This window comes from Zingiber officinale, chromosome 8A (assembly GCF_018446385.1).
Source record: "Zingiber officinale cultivar Zhangliang chromosome 8A, Zo_v1.1, whole genome shotgun sequence".
Taxonomy (NCBI): Eukaryota; Viridiplantae; Streptophyta; class Magnoliopsida; order Zingiberales; family Zingiberaceae; genus Zingiber; species Zingiber officinale.
In genome coordinates this window covers 128354037-128367887 of record NC_056000.1, presented here as the reverse complement: position 1 = coordinate 128367887, position 13851 = coordinate 128354037, and the positions used below count along the sequence as shown (strand labels likewise).

General features: G+C 35.2%; 1 protein-coding gene across 2 annotated transcripts in view; it reads left to right on the top strand.

The window, feature by feature from the left end:
• The window catches only part of LOC122010203 (insulin-degrading enzyme-like 1, peroxisomal), an 80560-nt gene extending 66931 nt beyond the window's left edge, over positions 1-13629 (top strand). For both annotated transcript variants that reach the window (XM_042566658.1, XM_042566659.1), the window contains exons 20-25: positions 69-277; positions 10439-10563; positions 10640-10691; positions 10770-10856; positions 12620-12742; positions 12820-13629. In XM_042566658.1, the coding sequence (XP_042422592.1) occupies positions 69-277; positions 10439-10563; positions 10640-10691; positions 10770-10856; positions 12620-12742; positions 12820-13071 (848 nt within the window). In that variant the 3' untranslated portion in view covers positions 13072-13629. The remainder of the gene's footprint in view (positions 1-68; positions 278-10438; positions 10564-10639; positions 10692-10769; positions 10857-12619; positions 12743-12819) is intronic.
• Positions 13630-13851: the final 222 nt, after the last annotated feature.

Sequence of the window (13851 nt, the reverse complement as noted above, 5' to 3'; positions counted from 1 at the left end):
CATGAAGGTAAAAATATCAATCTTCCCATTAATTTTCACGTATCATGTTATTTATTATTTTATTGTAGGAAACATCGAACCAAGGGAAGCAGATTCAATTGTTCAGCATATTGAGGACGTATTGTTTAAATCTACTCATCCTAAGTGCAAACCTCTCTTCCCATCCCAGCATCTTGTAAACCGAATTATAAAGCTTGAAGAAGGTTTACGTTACTACTACCCTGCTGAAGTCTTGAATATTAAAGATGAAAATTCTGCCCTGATCCACTATACTCAGGTATCTTTCTTCATTCCTTTTGTCAGGTTTTAGGCTGTTGTTAGTTCATGCAGTTGTGCCTTCTCTTCATGCATGATGTCATTTAAGGAAAAAGTGTTTGTTTTCTTAGTGTAATTATTAATATCAAATATGTCAATCATAGTGAATAATTTTTCTTAATATCCTAGAAATATAACATCAGATATGTCAGTGGTAGTGAATAATTTTGCTCAATATCCATGAACAAGAATTAGTTTTGCTTAGACACAAGGGAACTCTTCATTCTAGAATAGTATGGCACAGGATGCTTTTCCGTAGTTCTATAGATATCCCACAAAATTCACCTTATCAGCAGCTGAGCAATCAAAACTTATCTAATTTTTTTTCCCAGTTATCATCCTTAACATAAAGTTGCAATTTGATAGACTATCGGACAGTCCCGCAGTAAGAAACTGCAATATGATAGATAGGAGGAATAATAGATAACTAGGAAAATGAGAACTTGAGATATAGGGGCCAACATAGAAATCATCACCATGATTAATTGCAAACTAGATGAGAGAATGCCAATTTGTCAATGAGCCATGTTTCCACTTATTTCTTGACCATGTTCTCAAGCATGCAAATTACGTTTTATCAGATCATAAAGAATGAACATTCCATCACGTGTCAAAAGTCCAACAATCTACTTGTCTACATTCCTTGCTTCTCACATAACACAATAACCTGGTTCATTCATGGAATATACTGCCTCAATATATGGGGTTGAGGCTAGATAAAGTGTACCAAAAACATAACATAGCTAACGTGGCTAGAACTCATTAATGTAAAAAAAAACTATTCAACTATCTCTTAATTTGGAGTTTGAAAATAAATAATGCTTAGCCTGTCACATGGCTTGAAGCAAGAAGTTACCCAAAGCTTAGTGCAAATTGCTCCATTAGAGGATAGAGTTACAATCATCCTTGACATTGTCACATTAAGAATGAAGTGACAATCTGCCTTTGTATGCTTGGTGTGCTCATGAGAAACATGATTAGTATATGTATCATGTTGCTTTATTGTAAAACATGATTAATGTATATCATGTAACTTTATTCTCAATGCATAAACGTTGGTTCTGAAATTTGATGCCAAATTCTTCCATCAGAATTCCAAATATTCTCACTAGCAAATAAGTCATAGCTCGATCTATGTAGATAGCGTCATGTGACATATGGGCTAAAGCCCTTACATGTGATAAACGACGATATAGCGCACTCGCATATATAAATACTTAATCGTGGGTGACTCACGCTACCATGCCTTATGCACAGTCAGGTATTGTGTTAAAAGGCTAGGATAAGAGTTTCATTTTTTAATATTTACTTTTGTCATTTATACCTATTGTTAATTTTAAATCTTTATTATGCAATAGTTATTCCACTTTGGGTTTACATATTATTTAATTATGTCATTCTCAAATAATGATCACTTCGAAGGACTAAGTAGCGATTGAAATACTATTCCGTGCCGCCCGACACAGATGGATTTTACCGTTCTGCCGATGAACTGAAATCGGCACGTCACACGCGCGCGTCTCGAGCAGCAGGGAGGCATCGCCGAACGCTTCTGGTGCCGCCGGAGGCGTCTGTTCGGAGTCGACATCATGGACGATGGCGTCTGCGAGGCGTCGCGATGCGATGGCGGAGCATGGGACACTTTCGGCAGCGCAGGAAGCGTCGCTGGACGTTTCCGGTGTTGTCGGATGCCTCCGGCGCCGTTGTGGGCGCACGGGAGTCATGAGCGGGTGGACGTCGCGAGCGCAGGGGTGTCACGAGAGTGCAGGCATCGCGAGCACGTAGGCGCGTGGGGGCGCGGGCGTCGGGATTGTTACTGTGCAAAACTAATATTCCTTTAATAAATCAAACAATTCTCATTCCCAAGTGTGATATTTTAAAGAGACTTTCATAAATCCTAATTAAATTATTCCAATAAAATATAAAAAATATATTTAAAGTTTTAATAAATTTTATTAAATAATATTCTGAAATTGTTTTTAGTATTTTTAATTTTATTTATAAATTCTAATTTTTTTAAAAAAAAATCTAAAAAATTTATAAAAAATATAATAAATCAAATTTATATTCTGATATATATTTTTTAATTATTTTATATTTTTTTTACTATTTTAATGTTTAATTGATATTGTAATTTTTTTACTATTTTAAATATATATTATTTAAATTATTAAATAAATAAATAAATAGTTAATTTATATAATTATTATATATAAAATAGTACAACAACAACCAAGCATTTTCCCACTAGGTGGGATCGGCTGTATGAATCATTTTACGCCATTGAGCTCTATCTCCTATTATATCATCATCTATATTTAAATAAATTTTATCTTGTTTTATTATTGCTAACCAAGTCTTTTTTGGTCTTCCTCTTCCTTGTTTGATATGCATGTTTATCATAGTTTCACATCGCCTAACTGGAGCATTTATTGGTCGTCTAAGTATATGTCCGTACCATCTTGAACGTGTCTCTCGGAGTTTTTCCTCAATAGATGCAACTCCGACTTTCTTTCTAATACTTTCATTTTTTATATTTTCATCCTCGTATGTCCACACATCCACCTTAACATCTTCATCTCTGCAACTCTCATCTTCTGCTCATGTGCTCGAGTCATAGCCCAAAATTCAGCTCCATATAACATAGTAGGTCTAACTGCGATTTTATAGAACTTACCTTTAAGTTTAAGAGGTACTTTACGGTCACATAAAACACTTGACGCTCCCTTCCATTTCACCCATCCTGCTTATATTCTATGTAAGACATCTCTCTCAATCCCTCCATCATTTTGCAAAAATAATCCTAAATATTTAAATCTCTTGGTTCCGGGCAACTCGTCCTCTCCTATCTTAACAATTGTTTCATTACTTCTAATATTGGTAAATTTAAATTCTATATATTCTGTCTTTAATCTACTAAGGTTAAAATCTTTCCTTTCTAGTGTTTCCCTCTAAGATTCTAGTTTAGCATTTACTCCTTCACGTGTTTCATCTACCAAAATAATATCATTTGCAAACAACATGCACCACAGTACTGTATTGAATGTGTGTAGTGAGTTTGTCCATAATTAGTATAAAAAGATAGGAACTTAGAGCTGATCCTTGATGTACCCCTATCTTTATTGGAAATGCTTCAGTTACTCTGCCTGAAGTCTTTACTCTGGTCGTTACATCCTCATACATATCCTTAATTAGTTCAATATATGTTATGCTAACACCTCTCTTTTCTAAATTCTCTATATAATTTCTCTTGGGACTCTATCATAAGTTTTTTCTAAGTCAATGAATATCATGTGTAGATCTTGTTTTTTCTCCCGATATTTTTCAATTAATTGTCTAAGAAGATGTAACGACCCGACTCCTGGGTACTAAGCTGTGAGCCGGATCGCTACCTTAACTACTGAAGCTACTGTGCTGTACTGAGCGGAAACTGGGTAAAATAAAACATTACCAAACTATGGTAGTTGCCTCTATTAACACTGTGAGAGGGATTTTATACTTAACTACCTTCTAGATATTCATAGCTATCTTTGGGTGACTGGAACTTTGGATCGGTCAGTGGAGCGATCCACTGAGGCGTTGGTGGATCGGTGCCGGCCGATCCTGCTCATGATCGGTCGGTGACCGATCGATGATTTCGTCCGAACTCTGTTCGCGGATGGAGCGGTCGGTGACCGATCGGGGAGATCTGATGAGCTCTGTATCGATCGGTCGGTAGACCGATCGAGAGAATAAATAACCTGGATCGGTCTGGCGACCGATCCAGCTGCTCCTGAAACGAAATCAGAATTTCTGATTTCCAGCACTGATTCGTGCCCATAATCACATACATAAGCTCTAGATACATGAAAAACACTCTAGCATGTAAGTACTAACATTCTAAACATGATAAACTAAACAAGACATAGTTTACTAAGCTATAACAACCAGTAACAAGACTAAGTCATAAAACTAGACATGTTAAGTACTAAAACTAAGATAAAAGCGTATAGATCCCAAGGATCTTTATTCCAGACCCCTTGCACACACACATCATCGTAGCATCGCCCTCCAGCCTCCGCTAGTCCACTTTTCTTTTACCGGTATCTGCAGTATAAGAAAAGTAGCATCTGTAAGCTAAGAAGCTTAGTAAGAAACCATCTACCTCACAAAAATATGCAACGATGCGATAATGTTTTTAAAACATGCTGTTTGAAAACTGAACTGAGCATGGTAACATGGCATGGCATACAAACATGTACTGAACTAATCATGGCATACAAACAAGCTGAGCATAGCATACTGTATCTGAAATTAAGCATGAATATTGAACTGGTAATGCATATACATCGAACTGGTCATGAACTCAAATCATGAAACTTGACTGAGATAATTAACTGAAACTGAAACTAAGTTAGTGTTTCCATCACTGATTACATATTTGGAAAACTATATATAATAATAGATGAAAATACTAAACATCTTCTTTGGGGCAATCAGCATTGTATCACAAGATCCCTACGAGACACAGGATTGCAAGTTCGAATCCGCGGGGTTACTAGGTTATCGCACCTAGGGACGATGTGGGAGTCCACCCATGGATATCGATCCAAGTACAGTGAATAAAAGTAAAATCTTGAATCTTTATTTTACTTTGCTGTTCTAGGTTATCTAAACCTAGAGCTAGGTTATCTAAACCTAGAGGCTACTGTGGGAGCCCACCCAATGGATATCTGATCCATATAGCTGTAATAACTGGTAATAAGCTGAATAAAATGTTTCTAATACATTTTACATGCTGTTAGGACGCCTACTGGTGCATCCTTCTGAACTGGGCGTGCACTAAAAGCACACCCTAAAACTGAAAACTGTATAACTACTGAACTAACGCCAAAACTAACAAGCGAGAGCAATTATACTGCAGGTGAGGGGTTTCTTACCTCCTGTTCGTAATTTCTTACGATTCTATTCGCTAGGATTCCTGTGGAGATGATCTTCTCGACGATCCGCTCACGTCTCCGCGTTCCTCTCGCGGAGAAGAACCTTTTTCGTGTTGGAGTCGTCGCCGGAAGATGTTCCCTTGACCCTTGGCTTGGTGTGCCGTGCGTGAGGAAGAGGGGAAGAAGGAAGAAGCGGCGGTTTTAGGTTTCGGGTGAGGAAAAACTACGGTGAGAAATAATCTAAAACTTCTCACTTAAATCCTTATTTATATTTACTGATTAATTCATCCAAAAATCAATTATAAATATAATTGATTCCCTCTTCTTTCAGCACGGCCCTGCTGGGTTCAACTGGTTACTAGCATTATCCCTTACACCATAGGTCTCGGGTTCGATTCCCGCCTAAGCTATTTTGCGGTTCTAATTATTTTTGCTATTTCCGCTACTCGGAAAAAGTTCCGGAAAAATATCTAAAAATTCCAGAAAAATCATAGAATAATTTTAATGCAAGTTTGAGAATTTTCGGGCGTTACAGAAGATGTATAGCTTCTATTGTCAACCTTCCAGGCATGAACTCAAATTGATTTTCTGTCACTGTGGTCTCCTTCCTTAATCTTTTTTCTATTACTTTTTCCTAAAGTTTCATAGTATGACTCATTAGTTTAATACCCCTATAGTTTTCACAATTTTGTATGTCTCCTTTGTTCTTATATAAGGGAACTAGAGCACTTATCCTCTATTGATCAGACATTTTTTTCATTTTCAATATCATGTTAAATAATTATGTAAGTCATTCAATACCTTGTTTCCCTAAGCACTTCCATATCTCTATCGGAATATCATCTAATCCAACAGTTTTTCCATTATGCATCTCATTTAAAGTTTGTTTTACTTCTGAAGTTTGAATTCTACGATAAAAATTAAAATTTCTATGCTCATTTGACCTACTTAAATTACTTAAGTTAAATTGGTCACCTAAACCTTCATTAAAAAGTTGATAAAAATACCTCTTCCACTGCTCTTTTTTTTCTCCATCGTTTACTAATACCCTATTACATTTATCTTTAATACATTTTATTTGTTTAAGATCTCTTGTTTTCCTTTCTCTCACTTTAGCTATTCTATAAATATCTCTTTCCCCTTCTTTTTTATCCAATTTTTGATATAACCGTTCAAAAATTCATTTTTTGCTTCACTCACTACTTTCTTAGCTTCTTTCTTGGCTATTGTATATTTTTTTAAGTTTTTCTCGTTCTTATAAATATATAATTCCTTATAAGCTATTTGTTTTTTCCTTTACTTTCTCTTGTACTTTTTCATTCCACCACCAAGATTCTTTACTTAGTGTTGCATGTCCCTTTGACTCACCGAGTACACTCTTAGCTACTATTTTCAATTTTGATACCATCTTATCCCATATTGTATTAGAGTCATCGTATATTTCACCTAATGCTTGTACTTCTACCTTCTCCTTAAATATATTTTGCTTCCCATTCTTTAACTTCCATCACTTAATTCTAGGAATTATATATATTTTCTTTCTATTGATAGTACTTTTGAGGCGTATATCCAACACTACTACCCTATGTTGGGTAGTTAAGCTTTCTCCAGGGATGACTTTGCAATATCTATAAATCTTTCTATCCTTCTTCCTAACCATAAGAAAGTCAATTTGCGATTTATTTTTCCCACTTTTGAATGTGACTAAATGTTTTTCTCTTTTCTTAAAAAATGTATTAGCTAATATAAGATTATATGCTATTGCAAAATCTAATATAGTTTTCCCTTCCTCATTCCTTGTTCCAAACCCATAATTTCCATGTTCTCTCTCAGATTCCTCATTTTTCACTCCGACATACCCATTTAGATTACCTCCTATTAAAATCATTTCATTTGGTGGAATATTTTGTAATATTTCATCTAAGTCCTCCCAAAACCTTGATTTGGTAGCTTCATCTAATCCTAGCTGTGGTGCATATACGCTAATTATGTTCATAATTTCTTTCGCCACTATTATCTTAAGGGCTATAATTCTATCCCCTTTTCTAACTACTCCTACAACTTCATCCTTTAACAAATTATCTACAATAATACCCACTCCATTTCTTGCTTTACTCTTTCCAGTACCATAACTTAAAACCCGAGTTCTCTATCATCTTTGCCTTCTCGTCTGTCCATTTTGTCTCTTGGACACACAAAATACTAATTCTTCTCCTAATCATCATATCTACTACCTCCATTGATTTACCAGTGAGAGTTCCTATATTTCATGTTCCAAATCTTAGATTATTAGTTTTCCTATCATATTTGTTCTTATCTAACCTATGGTGTGAGAACTCTGGCCTATTTAACACTACACCCAAGTTCTCATGGAAATGTAGCGGTCCTTGCTGAGACGTTACAGTCGGATCCTGTAACACGAACTCTTGCCTATTTAGCACTACACCCGAGTTCTGGAGATGTAGCGGTCCTTGCCGAGACGTGCAACGCGTTCCTTCCGAGAAACAACCTAGCATTAGCACAATAGTTTAATGGATCCATTCATTGAATATTTGTCATAGTTTGATGTTAGCTGGCAACCTAACGCAACCCTCCTCCTTTATCCGAACTTGCGATCGGCCATGACCGGTCGTCATGGGCAGAATTATTATATATAAAATTGTATTTTATATTAATTTATATAATTATGATTATTTAATCTGGACATTGAACTATAAAAATTATGTATCAATTTTAATTTGAGTTATTGATAGATCAATTTTCTTTAAAGAAAATTTTAATTATTTTTTTAACAATATTAAGTTGTTTAATAATAAAGAACTTATATGAAAACAATATACAATTTATTTTTAAATTATATACAATAAATATATTTATCTAATAATTATTATATATAAATAAAAAAAATACCGAAATCGTATCGACATGGCACGATACGATACCAAAATCGTACGTTCCGGTCTGGGACCGAAACCTTGGCACGGGTCGAGATTTTAAACCTTGGGACTAACCTAAGTCAATGTTTGACAAATGTTGCACTAATTTAACCATATATTAAAAGATGCTATCTAGATAACAAGAGGGATAAGGATGATGGTAAGCAACAGGGTGTTTCAAATCATGCATGAACAGGGTGAGAGAATATGATGAGGGGTTGCTCCTAGTTGTACATGAACATGAATGGGTGCAAAATAAGGAATCTGCTCAGTAGCTTTTTTTTGTTAACAAGGCCTTCTCTTCACAAGAAGGTGGCAACAAGAGATAAGTGGTGGGGGAGTGGGAAGATAGGACTTCATTTATGAAGGAGGAAGACAACACTCAGGATGTAAGTATGGGCTTTTAGTGGTAAAGTGTTATGTTGCTTCAGATGAGCAACACTCAAGATGGGTCGGTTGCAACAATAGAAGAATCCCAACAAGGTGAGGCGGTGTGAAGGACATGTGAATCTGGCTTTGGATCTATATTCAGCGAGCCTACTTCTAATATCAATTGTGCACGAGTAGTGTGCCTCATTCTACAGCCATGCCATAAGAGAATAAAAAAAATGAGTATGAAAATAATTTTATTTCTTTAATAACTAATATGGCATTATAGCATCTTGTACAGGAGTTTACAACAATCTGATCTTGTTAGACTCAAACAAAATAGATTATGAGTTGAAAATAGAGAAAGGAAAAGGAAGTTATTTAAATTTTTCTAATTTGTTTGCATCATAAGATCAATAATGTATGGCTTTGTGGAACAAAAACAATTCATTTGTCAATTTGTGTGATAAGATGATCAATACAAGGAAAAGGAAAAGAGACATATTCATAATCATAAACTTAACCTAGTGTATGGAAAATTCACAAGATCGAGACTGATGAAATTTTAGGAAGAAGAAGAAAGCCCATTCAATTTTCTTTGCATCTTACCTCCTCACTTTGAAATGCAATGTAATTAAAGCAGAAAAGGTTATATTATATACTACAAAGCTTCAAAGTGCTTTCTTTTTAATTAGTTTTTACCAAATGTAACAAAACTTCCTCTTCCTTTTTATATATGCTCTGATGAATGTTTTGAGTTACTAGTGGTTCACTTCCTAAATATAAGGTTTCAATCCACTGTGTATTGTAGTTAAAAAAACTAACAAATGGTCCCCAGGGCGTAGCACAAATGGGGAGTGCATGGTTCTGTGGCCGAAAGGTCCAGGGGTCGATCCCCGGGGTGTCACTGCCTGGGGTTAACGTCTCTGCCATGCACTTTCTACCTGTGTACCTGTATTTACCTCCCTCTATATCCGTGGGACCGGCTCTAGGGGGGCCGCTGATGTGGCGGTTCCACATTTTTTTAAAAAAAAACTAACAAATGCTTGGAAATTTAATTAGGCATGGAATCAAAGTTCAAAATCTTAAGCCAATTGATATTTTGGTCTTTAACTAAGACGATACTATGTCGGTATGGTGTTGATAGTAAATTGAGGATGGAAAGAGGAAAGAGATGAAGCAACAGAAAAAGATAAACAACTACATAGTTCAGTGTTTCTTTTCCATCTGGAACGTTATGATTTTGGCATAATGTTGTATGGAGACAAACTACAAAATAAAAAAAATAATAACATTATCCCAATTTTAGCATACTAAGGGATGTTGAGTGTTGACATGAAATGATACTCGTTGATATGATTGATACAACAACATCAAGACATTGTCTTGGGGCTGAGTATCGAGTTTTGGTAATGTATCGGAATCATGCATGGTACAAGACTTCAAACCATGCATGGAATTCAGATGAAATGTTCATGTTAAATAATACTTCATTTTTAGTTTCATCACTGCACATCCTAGCATTAACAACTTATATTTTATATAGGCACTGTTCTCCAATAATTGTATTTAATTGAATTTTAGATGACCTTTTTTCACTCTGATGAAAATATGTTTGATGTAATGAATGTGAAGTCAACTTGATATAAAGTTTATGTATTATGTTCGTTAGAATCTTTTTTTTCCTTCAGGGAAGGTATTTTATAGTCATGCCTCTGGCTTTAGTTGTAGTTTGAATCATAATCAAAATGTTTCTGCCCTTGTTCAGAAAGCTCATTTTGTCTTCTTTACCATCAAGAGTGATATGAGACACAAAATATGAAACTGATCGTGCTATCATGTTGTATTTTTTTTTATTGTGATTTGGAGGATTATGGTTCACATGAATATCATGTGCAGATACATCAAGATGAGATCAAGCTTAATGTTAGACTTCAATTGTTTGCCCTAATAGCGAAGCAAGCAGCATTCCATCAGCTTCGAACAGTTGAGCAACTTGGTTATATAACCGTGCTTACGCAAAGGTATGAAAACTATGTTTTTTACTGGCTCTGTGTAGATTCACTCTTTCATGACTAATAATAGATAATGAACACTCAGGAATGATTCAGGCACAAGAGGAGTTCAAATTATAATTCAATCTTCAGTAAAAGTAATTCTGAACTTATGTTCTTTTAGTATTATGTTTGTTTTCCTTTTCTGTCAATAATAACTTTTTTTTAACTTTCAGGATCCGCCATACCTTGAGGCTAGAGTTGATGCTTTTCTAGAAATGTTTGAAAGTAAATTTCATGAAATGACAAACGAAGAATACAAGGTTGGTGGCATACATGTTTTTCGACATATTTCTTGCTGCCTCGTTTACTTTTCATAGGAAATTAGAATGATTAGATGTATGCGAATACTGGTGCTTAGGACTGCAAATCTTTTAGTCAGGATATAGGGAATTTGCTGTTAACATATTGGAAACTACTGGTCTAATTTGATATTAACTACATGGACATACTGAAGAAGTTTAAGCTTGCTAGTTTTCACATTGCATATTCTTGGAACAGTATTTATATAAATGAAGTTGATTAAATTATGTATTAAGCTTACTGATTTTGACATTGCATATTCTTAAGGTTAATTAGATTACGTAGTTACTTTACTCTCTTAAGTCTAAACAGCATTGCAGCATTACTACTATTTGTGTATAGTCAAATTTATAAATTAGCAATCCACCTGTCCATATCGAGACTACGGAAAGTCTTGTTGCTTCTTCTTTTTTAGCCCTTCTGGGATTAATTATCACTATCATTTGCAAGTGAAAGAGAGGAATACTCTTGAAAATCTTCTCATTGTAATGACAGAACAGCAAACTTGTACTTTGTAAATCAGGGAGTGGTATAATACTAAGCCATGACACCCAAGTATTTTCGGTTAATTACAACGATTATCCCTCCGTGAGAATTATTCCTATTAATATAACATGCTCGTAAATCTGAACATCATTGCATCTTTATTTACAATTCGTGGATAGTCAAATTTATAAATTAGCAATGTACCTCTTCATGACTACAGAAAATCTTGTTGCTTCATTTTAATTTTAATTTTTTTGCCTTATGGGAGTAATTATCATTAGCATTTCAAGTGAAATAGAAGAACACTCTTGAAAATGTTCTGAGTGTAACCAACGAGCAGCAAACTTGTACTTTGAAAATGTTCTCACTGTAACCAAAGAGCAGCAAACTTGTACTTTGTAAATCAGGGAGTACTATAATACTAAGCCATGACATCCAAGTATTTAGGGTTGATTACATCGATCATATCCTTCCATAAGAGAATTATTCCTATTAATATAGGCACATACGTATAAGAATTTGTTTTAGTTGGAACAAACGGCTTGGTTCAGGAATGGTTTAGCATTTGAATATAGAGGTTTGAGATCATCAATCTAGCCAACTATTATAAGTAATTGAAAATCTGATCCTGTGACAAATTAGTGAATAGTAGCTCTGGATCCCGTCTATTACTTCTCTGAGAACAATGCATAAGATAGAGGACTAGACACTAAGGTAAGAACCAAACAACACATTGGTGTATAAAGCGTCAGGGCATTGTCCTGCTTTGACATCTGGACTGACAATTGCCAGCTTTACTGCTCATCAATCTTGTAGTTAAATAATGTGAAAGGTCCCCCTGCTTCGATGTGCCAAGTCTCATCAGAAGGAATTGATGAATGTGAAGCACACTCCATGATCACAACAAGAAGTTGATAACTGAATTGACTGGTTGATTGACCTTATTATATTCATGTAGCTGAGATTTGGAGAGCAGAGCCCCTTTAGTTGCACTTAAAAGTTTCCATCAGGCTGAGGCTGCAGATCCTATGAAGCCTTATTCTTTGATGAATCTGATCTAGATAAGTAATTTCATCAAATGCTTTTATGTTTTTAGATCTTAACGAAATTTTTGGTTTAATTTTTGGCCATTTCTTACACTCCCTGATGTTGTGAATTGCCTGATAGATTTCTTGGAATTCTGATTAGCGATATTTCTATCACCATTGTTTTAATATGTTAATGGCTCAATTTTCAGAACTACGTTAATGCCCTGATTGATATGAAACTTGAGAAATTCAAGAACTTGTGGGAGGAGTCTGCATTTTATTGGAGAGAAATTGTTGACGGAACTCTCAAGTTTGATAGGGTAGACTCTGAGGTATGGGCTCTGGAGATTGCATTGTGCATCGTTTGTTGACTACTATTGTGCCTCTAAGTTCTATGTATGTCTTACAGGTTGCAGCATTAAAGGAACTTGACAAGGATGAACTGATAGATTATTTCAACAAGTTCATCAAAATCGATTCACCACAAAGAAAAACACTGTGTGTCCAAGTCTACGGCGGCCCCCAGACTGCTGAATACAAGAAGGTGATCCAACAAGATGATGCGCCCAAACTTCATCAAATCAAAGATATATTTGCCTTCAGAAGATCAATGCCCTTGTTTGGTTCCTTCAAGGGAGGCCTCAGCCTCACGAAACTATGAGCTCTTTTAAGATGAACAACAAGCACAAAGCCTCCCCCCCATTCAAACCTCATGTTCTCATTCTTAATCCATTTTCTTGTGATAATTTTATAAACAAGTCAATACCGACTACCATATCATTTCCCATTCTGATTGTCGCAAGGAATGTAATATACAATGACACTCCTTTCCACTCTATTTGATTGTTTCAGGATGCAATTAAGGTATTTACCACTACACTTCCTCGTATAAGAGAAGCTCTTGCTAAGTGGTAATATATTCTGGGTTTTCCTGCTAGACCACGAATTCTAGAAAAATACAACAATGTGCTCCTATGACAAGGAAACTTAGCAAATGAGAGAACAGTATAGAACACCCTATGGTTGGCATCGGACCAGGAATGTAAGGAATATAATGGAATTGTTTTATTTATTTGTTTGTTTTTAGTTGTTTGATTAGTGGAATAAAATGAGACAACGATTCATTCTTATTTTTATGCTTGATTTATCACAGTATTGTGGATGCTAAACAAAGAATGATGTACAAAACTAAAAATTCTTAGAAAAAACATTTTGTTCAGGCTGGTTGCTTTGTCAGGTTCTCGAATACCACTAAACCGACTTGATTTATGCAGTACACTTACCTCGAACCATTTAGCTTGTATGGCTCGTCTGGTTTATTTGGGTCATTTAACTTGCTCTATTCATTTGGATCAATATTAGGCTTCTTGGTAACTACCCTCTAATTTTGTCATGCATTCGTCTCAACAATTATTTACCATCTAATTTTCATTGTAATTAA